The sequence below is a fragment of the Pteropus vampyrus genome, unplaced genomic scaffold, assembly GCF_000151845.1.
Source record: "Pteropus vampyrus isolate Shadow unplaced genomic scaffold, Pvam_2.0 Scaffold822, whole genome shotgun sequence".
Lineage (NCBI taxonomy): Eukaryota > Metazoa > Chordata > Mammalia > Chiroptera > Pteropodidae > Pteropus > Pteropus vampyrus.
The window spans coordinates 47669-58296 of record NW_011889603.1 but is presented as its reverse complement, the minus strand read 5'-3'; the positions used below and the strand labels follow the sequence as shown (position 1 = coordinate 58296).

Below are 10628 nucleotides of genomic sequence, written 5' to 3'. Positions count from 1 at the left end.
CGTGCGTCGTGCGTCGTGCGTCGTGCGTCGTGCGTCGTGCGTCGTGCGTCGCCCTGTCTCAGAGCTGCCAGAGATTCCGTGCAGCTGTGTCTCTGGGACACTTGCGGCCACTCGTGCTCGGGGGCCATGTCTGAAGACCGCAGGGGACAGCACGGAACGTGGTGCAGTGCGGTTTATCCCCGTACAAATGCACCTGTCACCACGGTGCACATGGACATCGCGCCCAGTGAGGAATTAACTCACAACACAGTAGGACGGCAGAAACGGAGCCGTGAGAACGTGCCCTTTCTCTGTGATGGCTCCTTGAATCCCCAAGCCGGCCACTAAGTGACAAACGGCGGGGAGCATCTACAGGGGACAGAGGGAGGAGTCACGTCCCCCCCACTGGCCACAGCGGGGTGGGGCGAGATTTCCTCATTCTGCTCGGACCCGCCCACGATTTAGCCCTTAGGAGCTGTTTACGTCTGGAATTTTCCATTTTCCGCCGAATATTTTCAGACTGTGGCTGAGCGTGTACGGCCCCCTGGGGTCCCCGAGGGGAGGGGACCCTGCCAGCTCTGTCTGGTGGGCAAGCGCGGGGGCTTCCCGTGGGGCCATCCCTCTCCTTCGTGACCGGGATGGCTGAGCGCGGGCGGAAGCCTGTGTCGCCCGCACCGGTGGCGGGGTTTGTAACCAGGGGCTCTAAGCCGTCCCCGCCAGAGGGAGGGTTTGTCACCTGCACTAGGAGCACTTGACCTTGGCTTCCTCGTGGCAGATGTCGGGAACCGACTTGGCCGGCTCAAAGGACAAATGCGTACGAAATGGCTCTCGAAATCTCCCCGTGTCCCCCCGGGGTGGTTTAGCCGTCTTGTACTCCCACCCAGAGAGTATGGGGGTGCCTGGTCCCCATCGCCGTGCCAGACAAAGGGGACATCGAAGCATTGGAACTTCTGCCCATGCCATACGTGAGGGGGCGTCTTCCCGGTGTTAATGAACACGTGTCTTGTTAGCTGCGAAGCCAAGCATACGTTTTCAAGGGCCATTTGGACACGTTTTCACGTAAACGGTTACTTTTGCCCATTTTCTCTGTAGGGTGTTTGATATTTTCCTTGATTTTTAAACACTCTCTAAGATTAGGCGCACAGCCCTGGGAACGTGAGAGCGGTTGCAGATTTTCTGCCCGTTTGTCACGCACTTTCGACTTTGCGTATATGGTGTTTTCTTTAGCGCGTAACACACGTTTTCAGTAGTGAAATTTGTCCATTTATTGTCCTCCACTTTGGCTTAGAGTCAGGAGGGTGTTTCCTGCTCTGAGGTTAAAAATATGTTGACTTGTGCTTTCTTCTAATATTTCCGCTGTTTAAATTTTACCTCTTCGGCGTTTTTTTTGATAGGTACCACGAGGCATGAATCTAATTTTATACTCTTTCCAAATGGCTATTCAGCTGTCCCAAGGCTATTTACTAAAAAGCCCAGCTTTGGGGTTCGTGTCATGTGCCGATGCTTCCGGGGCTAGACAGCCACTAGACAGAGGCCAGTGCACCCAGCTAGGTCCTGGGACGCCCCCAACCCTGCGTCCCCGCCCTGCTGTCCGCGCCTGCCCATCCCTTCCTGCAGAAACCACGTGAACACTGGTCCACGGCCCCACGGCCCCCCCTCCCGCCTGGCCCTGCTGCTTCCCGGTGTCACGCTCCGTGCCGTGGGGTGCGCCCTGTGGGAACAGCGAGGCGCCAACTGTGTCTTGGTTGGCAGTGGTCCCCACTCCGGTGCCCGCCCCTCCACCCCAAACTTGGCCGATCAGTCGACGTCCACTTCCGGACACAAACAGCGACATGCGCGGGCATGGCCGCCGGAGGGGGTTCACCCAGGCGCCTCGCCTGCGGCCGTCAGCACCACACCTCACTCAGACCTTGGCACAGGTCATTTTGGCAGCACCTTCTAGCATATTCTGCCAAAGGCATCTGCGGGGGTGGAGCCCGAGGGAGGGGGGGCGTCTTTCCCAGGGTGTGAGCAGCTGGGGTGACTGGGGCGCCCCCGAGCCCGTGGGCATCCGAGACGGGCGTGCACAGCAGCGCCGCTCAGCTGGCCCGCGCGGGGGGCCGCGTCCTCCCCCGCCGGCCTCGCCCCAGAACCTCACTCTGCTTGTGTTTTTTTTTTCTCTCCTTTGCACAGTGTTCCCGCCACAACCGGATCGGGTCGCCATCGTGACGGGCGGCACGGACGGGATCGGCTATGCCACCGCCAAGCGCCTGGCCAGACTCGGCATGACCGTGATCCTAGGTGATGCTTTCTACGCTTTGTCGTGTGTGTGGCTGGCCCGCGAGGCACAGCCGTCCCCTCGCGGGTGGATGCGAGGGACCAGCCCGCTGAGGGAGGCCAGAGCGGTGACGCTGAGGACCTAAAAGCGCAGGCCATACGTACCGCTGGGGCCCCGGATGCGGGCTCTGCATTGACATTGTGCTTGTGCGTGTGTGTGTATGTGTGTATGTGTGTCCGTGCGTGTGCGCGTGTGCGATTCACTGGGAAAAACAGCCCTAAATCTGAGTTAGTTTGTCACGGCTCATAGAACCGAGGCTGCAGCCTGCGTGACTTAAACAGCAGCCACTTATTATCCCACGTCCTGGAGGCTGACGTCCGAGACGCAGGTGTGGGCAGGGCCGGTCCCTCCCGGAGCCTCTCTCCTGGACGTGTGGACGCCGTCCCCTCCCCGTGTGCTCACGTGGTCCCTCTCTGTGTGTCTGTCTTCATCTTTTTATAAGGACATAGTCCTATGGGATCAGGGCCACCCAGGTGACCTCATTTTTACCTAAATCCCCTCCGTAAAGACCGCGTCTGCACGTACGGTCACTTCCGGAGGTCCCGGGCTGCAACCTGTGAATGGCAGGAGACCGAGGTGGCCCGTAGTGGAACCTGAGCACATTTTCAGAGCAGCGGCTTCTCCTAAGTCCAAAGTAAGAGCCAGGTCCATTCGATTTCAAATTTTTTAATCCCAAATCTGCGAGTATTAAAAGAACATCCATGACGTACTAAAGGCTTGAGACAAGAATGTGCCCGAATCAAGCATTTTGATATTGCCATGAACACGTTGGTCGCTCAGTTTCCGATCTGTTTGCAATATCTCGGTTCGGACCATTTCCAGACGTTATTTTGGTGGAGAACTCTTTTTTCTTCAAAATTCTTAGCGAACGGTCATGTGAGATTTCGACCAGGGCCAGATGACGAATATGATAATAAGACTCTGTCCTTAGGGCAGAAAGGGAGCCGTGGCCGTTACGTGGAAACGGCCGTGGCTCTGCACCCACGCAACACGGCTCGTCACGTCAGGCAGCGGCCACAGGTGGCCCCCGGCGTGCAGCTTGCTTGGGTTCAATGTTTATTTTTTAATAGGTAGAGGTCACGTTGCTGCTTGCAGATTCTTAACACCTGGAGGCTGGGGACAGTCCGCAGGGGGCACACCTGCATAGGAGCCCTGGCCCTTCCGAAGCCACACGGTGCCTCCTGACCTCAGCGGCCCCGGTCACTAGGACGCCGGGCACATAGAACAAAGAGGGAGCTGCCCGTCCAGGGGAGCTGACCACCGTGGTGGCCAGGCCCCCGGCTCCTTGTGGCCAGTCATAGCTTTTTGGGGGACATGGAACTTCTATCCCGCAGTCCTCAGGGCTGGACATGCACCCCGGCCGCAGATGGCTCCTTCATGTGTAAAAAATCACACGGGATTTCGGAAGTAAGCTCGTGCGCGCACGTGGCCTCGACTGAATTGTGCATTTTTATTTAGTTATTCACTGTTTTTCTTTTTGGCTTCGATGCCTAAAACATGGAGAGATGGACGGTAGTGTTTGGGGTGTCTCGTACACGCCATCCTGCCCCCGGTCCCCCGCTGCAGGGGGAGTCTGCAAGCAGACATCCAGCAAGTGCGCAAAGCTCTGTTTCTTTAAGGGAGAGAAGGTCGCTCTGCAGTTGTGTCTTCTTGATGTCGGAAACTTTGAACTCGTTCGAAGCGGTGACGGTTTATAGATCCCTTTCCGCGCACTGCAGACGAGGTCCCGTGCCCTGCTGACTTCAGATGTCTGCAACTGGAGTCACGTTTCTGATGTCACTAGGCTCATTCTATTCTCTTATATGTTTTCTTAAAGTCTTCGTTGTAAACGCTTTTTTTTTTCCTTCTGCAAAGGGCATTCCATAAATTAATTGGGGGCACTCGTCGAGGACACAGCGTATATAATAGAGAGAGAGATGCTCGCGGACGTAGCAGCCGGGCCCTTGCTTCGCAGTTAGAATGCGTGCGTGCGATGAACTGTAGATAAACAGCTTGCAAGAGGGCGTTCAAAGAAAGGACGAATTGCTTCTGTGTTTCTTTGAGACTTTGCGAGAAAGCCTCGCCAGCCAGCCGGGGCCAGACCCAGGTGGCAGGGTGACAGCAGCTGCTCATGTCCCTATAATCACCAGAAAGTAAAATGTCAGAGAAACGTGTCCTTTCTGCCAATTCCGGTTAAAGAAAAAGCGTGTTCGGCGGATGGGCCGAACCAGCCCAAATCGCTCCGACCGCCAAGTTCAACGCCAGGCGGAGGGAGAATGAACAGCGTATTTCCGGGCCGTGTTGCGGGTCTCAAGAAACAGTTCTTGGCGTTTGACGGTTTCTGGACGCGCTTAGCCCTAATTGTATCTTTGTGTGTTTTGTTCCCTTCTAGCTGGAAATAACAAACTGAAGGCCCAGGAAGCCCTGAGGACGGTCAAGGAGGAGACCTTGAACGACAAAGGTACCGGTCCTCGGGGGCGAACCGCCGGCCTTGGTGTGGTCGGCGCGCGGGGCTCCGCCGCAGAGCCCCGTGTAGCGGGAGGGACGGGCGGGCGGGCGGAAGCGGCCTTGGCCGGGGAGGCGTCTCTGCTTCTTGCGTTTTTCCTTTCGTCCACGACGTTTTATAAAAGTGGGAACGATCGTTTTAAATGACCGCGTGAGCAGTGATTCGCCGGAAGTCGCTTGTGTCACACGCTCCCGGGCAGAGCTCGGTCTGGGGTCCGTGGGGCTGTTTAAAACCATCGCATGGTTCGCACGTCCTCACAGAGCTGTCAGCGAAGCGTCGTTCACCAGAGAACTTTCCGAAAGGCTCCGTGGCAGTGACGCGGTGGCTTCCGTCGTGTGCCGTGAGGTTCGGTGCGGGCAGCGGTGGATTAAAGCGAGAGACCTTGGACAGCTTGTCCCCGTGCTGGGGACGGGGCCAGCCTGGGTCCCCGATGCGTGAGGCGTGGCTGTGCGCTCCCGCAGGACCACGTGTCCCCTCCAGGACACGGTGCGTTCCCTGTGTCAAAGCCGAGCAGGGCCACGAAGCTACCAGGCGGGGGGCTGGCCGCGTGTGTGTAAACAGCCAGACGTGTAGACGCAGTGCCACAGAGCCGCCGACCCATTGTGGCGGTCACCATGTACGGCGTGGGTGGGCAGGGGACGGGGTCTGAGCCAGCACGAGAGTGGTCTCTCCACTGGGGTCAGGGTGCTTGGTCTAGCGAGGCTGTGAGCCTTGATTGCGTGTGCGTGCGCACGCACACACACGCACATGTGGTCACACACACGCCCACAGATTTAAGGTCACCTTGTGGGCATTACCCAAACGTGAAAGCAACACAATGTTTGCTTCTGACTTTTGTAGGCTGCTCAGTGGGGTCCCGTCACATCTACTCCTGGGGGTGTCTGTCACCCACTCAGAGACAGAGGATGTGAGGCCTGGCCAGGTGGGGACAGTCCGGGGAGGTCCTGAGACTCCCCTTCCCCTGGGCCGAGTCCTCGTGCAGACTCAGGAGCCTACAGATCCGAGGTCCAGCCAACTGCGGGGACCCCGTCCTGTGCCGGGGGGGCCTCTGCACACAGCAGGGCGGACACAGCCGCAGCTCCAGGGCCACTGGCTGGGCAGCTGTGCCCCGATGTCTCCGGCACCCGACCCCCCCTGCGTCTGCACACCTCTTCCCGCAAGGGCCTGTCCGGAGCGAGCACGTGTATTTCCACCCACACCCGCGGCCCTCAAACTGTCGTCCGCACCGCCCCTGGTTCCCCGGCCCGGCCCGCGGCCACAGGGAGCCCCACGCGCTCTCGGCTCATGGGCCTCTGCCGGTCCCCGCACGGGCGAGCTGAGCTCCGTGGCTTCTCTCTCGGGCCTTTTCTCTTAGTTCTTGGTCGAATGCTTGACGCTGTTCATTCCGTGCTTCCTGCCCGTGAAGTCACAGTCGATGGCGATCACGTCTAGGGCTGGGCTGCGACGGTCCCTCTGCACCCAGGAACAGCTCCTTTGAGCTGTCGGCTCGATAAAGCAGTGACCGTTGTCATGCTCTTACGTGGAAACAGACAACGATCTAAATAGTCCTAACAGCAGCGCGAGTGTCTGAAGGACTCTTAAACGTCGTCCTGCCTTAAAAGTCCTCAACCGAGACACACTGCGTTTTGCACGTTTTGGCGGACGCGCCCGCGGCCACGGGAAGATGTCCCAGTCTGAAAGCCGGCGAGCGATCCTGTCTCGGGGGAGTGAACGGTGTGCGTTTAACTGCAGGACAGGTTCCCCCAGGGAATAACGTCTCCGCCAACCATGCTTGTCGGGTGTGCGATTCGTACGAACGCACACGGCTGCTGTGAACTCTCCTCCTGGCGCTCAGAGGCCGTAAGTCTCCTCCTGGCCTTTCGTGGCTTGGCGGCCCGAGGACTTTTAGCACTGAGTATTTATTTTTAGCGAGGACACAACCCCCGCTCCGCGGGGTTTTAAATGCTCATGGAGAAGCACGTCCCCACACACAGAGCGGGATGCTCGGTGCCCAGCTTCGCACGAAGGAGGGTGAGTTTACGCATCCGGTGTCGTCACGGTTTGCCAAGTCCAGCTTTCACAGTACCCCAAAGGAGAGTCAGGGTCAGGATTAGGGGTTAGGGTCAGGGTTAAGCTTTGGGGTTGTGTTTTAGGATTAGGGTTTAGGGGTAGGGTTAGCTTTAAGGGTTTAGAGTTAGGGTTTAGGGTCAGGTGAGAGCTCGGAGGTTCCAGGTTAGGGTTGTTTTACGGCTAGGGTCAGGATTAGGGTAGGGTTGGGGTAGGTTTAGGGTTAGGGTTTAGGCTTTAGGAGTAGGGGTCACAGTCAGCGTTGGAGTCAGGATTAGATCTCGGAGGACAGGGTTAGGGCTCAGGGTCGGTGTTGTGTTTAGGGTCACGGTTGGCTTTAGGGTCTGGGTTGGCTTTAGGGACAGCAGTAGCGTTTGGGTCAGGGTTGGAGTTAGTGTAGGGTTAGGGTATGAGCTAAGGGTTGAGTCAGCGTCAGGGTCACAGCGTGGAGGTTGGAGGTGCTCCAGCCTGACTCGCAGAGCTGTGAGCGGAGGTTCCCCCCTCCCCATGTCCTGTGCCTGCTGGAGGCTTCGCAGGAGGGTCACGCGGCGCCTGAGCTCAGTGACCGATGTGCTGTCGTCTGCCCTGCTCACTGCCCATTTGGCGATGGTTTCCAGGTCCCCCACGTGGCTCGTGTTACAAGTTAATCGGCAAGAAGAGGATGTCAGAGTCTCAGTGGAGCACGGTGCATGCACCGGTTCACAGATAAGAAATAATGAGTGCCATTCAAAGACGAGAAAGGCGTTGGTCAGTGCAGCGAGGCGTCCACATCCTGGCCGCGCTCCGGCGTCTGTCTGCGGACAGGAACTCGGGCTGGGCCAGCTGAGCCCGGCCCCCCGGGACTGGCTCCCGCCCCCCAGACAGGGGCGCCGAGCACAGCCGCCCCCGGCCCACGCGCCCGTCAGCTCTGCGCGGCTGCAGCTCTGCATCTCTCTCTCTCTCTATCCTGCCAGTGCTTCTGTCTCCCGCGGTTTGCTTTCGAAGGCTACTGTCCTAAAGCTGTGGAGTCGAAAGCGGCGGCCACAGGCAAATCCGGGGCTGTTCTCTCTTCCTCACGGTCTAGAACCCCAGACGCGTCCACACAGGGCGCCCGCGCTGGGAGGCGCCTACGATGGCTTCTTCACCTGCTGTTTCTTTCTGCCAAACTTGGGATCCAGTCCCCCAGCGGGAAGGCTGGGCTCCCGTGTGACCGGCCAGGACACGGGGTGGGGGTCCCAGGAGACGGGGTGGGGGTCCCAGGAGAAGGCTGCTTGCTCTGAGCAGGCAGACACCCTTTGATCAAAGGAAAGAGCCCTCACAGCGTGATGGTGCCCCATTTTTTTATGACTAGGAATTTCCACGTGTTCTTAACATTTTGGGGGGGCAGCAATGATGTCAGGGGTGAGGTCTTGGATGGCATGCTGGATGCATATGCGTGGATCCTAAGCGCTACTGAGAGAGGCTGTTCTGAGTTGATGGGTGCCCCCCCAAACCCCGAATATCTCATCCCTGAATGAACGGGCAAATGAATTGTGGCTTACCGTACCGTGGAATATTACTCAGCCACGAAAAACGAAGGAAAAGCTGACATTCGCTACAACGTGGATGAACCTGGAAAACATGATGCTCAGCGTGAGAGCCCGGTCCCAAAGGGACAAATACTATAGGATTCCACGTCCTGCGAGGTCCCTCGGGGATTCCGGTTCATAGGGACGGGACGAGCGGTGGGAGCCACGGCCGGGGAAAGGCGGAATTTTATGTGGACGGTTTCGCTTGGCAATGACAGAAAAGGTTCTGGAGAGAGAGGAGTATTTTACCACACGCTTCCTGCCACTGGGTCCCTTGGCCCATCCCGGTGGCCCCTTCGAATGGGAGCAAAAATAACCCCATAGGACTCTCTCTCCTGTGTTGCCCGCAGGGCTTAGGAGAAAGCCCGGCCGCCATGGAGCCAGCTCTGCCCTGCTGCCAGGCCCAGCGGCTTCCTCGGGAGTGAGCCGGGCATCTGTGCTCTGCCCCTGTTCCTACGGCAACAAGACTCAGGAGCTGGGGGTGTCTCTGGAGGTCCCTTCCTGTCCAGTGGACGGCGGGGTGCAGAGCAGGCAGCCGTTTCTCCAGACGCTTATCCTCAATGAATCACCCCTGTCCTCACGCCGGTCCCTTCGTGCATGTGGCTGAAGCTTCACAGTCCTGGACCCACCCGCTCACCCCCCGCCCCATTTTCTGTGTAAACTTTTGCACTTGGGGTGCCATCCATTTCCTATCCTTTTATCTGTAACCTTGGTGCCTCGCCTGATAGCAGGGTGCAGGAGACCCCTTTAATATTTAATTTTAGTGATTAGACATGGAACTCCCCAATGTCCGAACTCCATTAAATTTTGAAAGTTGCCCTTTTAAAGTGTGTAGACGAAGAGAGAATTCGTAACCAGTAACAAAATACTTTATGAGCCACAGAAATGGCATCTGGCGTTTCTATTCCGTGTCTCGATCTACGCAATGCGGCAAAGCCATTCCGAGAATTTATATCGCTGTTAAGGTCTGGAACTAATAAGAAATGCAAAAAAACTATGTGGCCGAGCATCCGGCGAATGAAGTCAGGATCAGGAAGTAGAAATATGAATGTAGCGGCACCGCACAGAAATAACACAGCGAGTGGGAAGCACAGAAAAGCCACACGCGACATCAAGAACGGTTGCTTAAAACGAAGAGGAAGAATCCGTGAAAGAGTTATCCGTCTGTCCCCTCACAGTTTCGAAAACGAAGGACCGTGAGGGTGCCTTGGCACACGAAAGAGGAAACGTCCTCCAATGCAAGTGTGATTTGCACGTGGGCAATAAGGAATTGTTTCTGGACCCTGAGCTCATATAGTTGATGACCAGTTACAAAACGATGTTTCATTCCAATAAAAAGAGAGAGACAGAGAGAGAGAGAGAGAGAGAGAGAGAGAGAGAGAAATTGTCCCAAATGGATGCAGATAGAATTCGAGATCATACACAGATCAGCACATGCCGAGACAGCGAAACTCGGAACCCTCCACCAGAAGGCTCCTGCTTTTGATGTCGTACCTGTGCACGGTCCCCAAACCTCCAAGGATGAGCTAGCCCAGGGCTCTGCACAGTCGGACCCCGCACTAAATCTGGCCCTCCGGTTGTCGTTGCAAATAAAGTTTTATGGAAACCTGGCCCTATCCACTCATTCAGCGTCTATGACTGTGTTTGCCTGGGGACAGGAATTGAGATTCGACAGAGACGATAAGGCCCAGGAAGCTGAAAATATTTACTGCTTGGCCTTTTCTGCCAAAAGTTTGCCAGCCTCTGATCGATGCCATTCCAAGTGACCAGAGTCGCCCAACTTACATTATGACATAAATAAAGCCTTTTCCCCAAATGGGCAGTTTTCGAAGCAAAGTCGTAGGCGGACTCTACTTACCGAGCTAGATACAAAATGCCGGGCTTCACTTTAGCTATTGGCCAAGGTTCCAGGTAAAGCGTACCCCGATGCAGGCACCTCTTTATTCGTTTACAGGAGAAAAAGCGCATTTCTCCCGGAAGACACCGCGAGGCGTTTGGGGTACGTCAGCACCCATTCCTCAGTGGACCTTCGCAGGAATGCATCTCGCAGCAGCCGCTGGAAGGTGGGAGGTGTTCTGTCTACACCCGAAGCCTGAATTCAATGGGTAACACCTGGATTCGTTCCCCTAAGGCCGGATGGTTGGTTCTGGCCGCCCGGCACCCCGAGATGACACGGGGTCCTGCGACGGATCAGTGACGTCTGCTGTGGCTACGGGATGAGGACTGTGGCTCACATGCTACGCTCTTGGCATGT

General features: G+C 56.9%; 1 protein-coding gene across 1 annotated transcript in view; it reads left to right on the top strand.

The window, feature by feature from the left end:
- Nucleotides 1-10628, top strand: part of ZBED1 (zinc finger BED-type containing 1) — a 44351-nt gene that overhangs the window by 16971 nt on the left and 16752 nt on the right. The window contains exons 2-3 of the mRNA XM_023526349.1: nt 2152-2259; nt 4668-4736. Of these exons, the coding sequence (XP_023382117.1) occupies nt 2152-2259; nt 4668-4736 (177 nt within the window). The remainder of the gene's footprint in view (nt 1-2151; nt 2260-4667; nt 4737-10628) is intronic.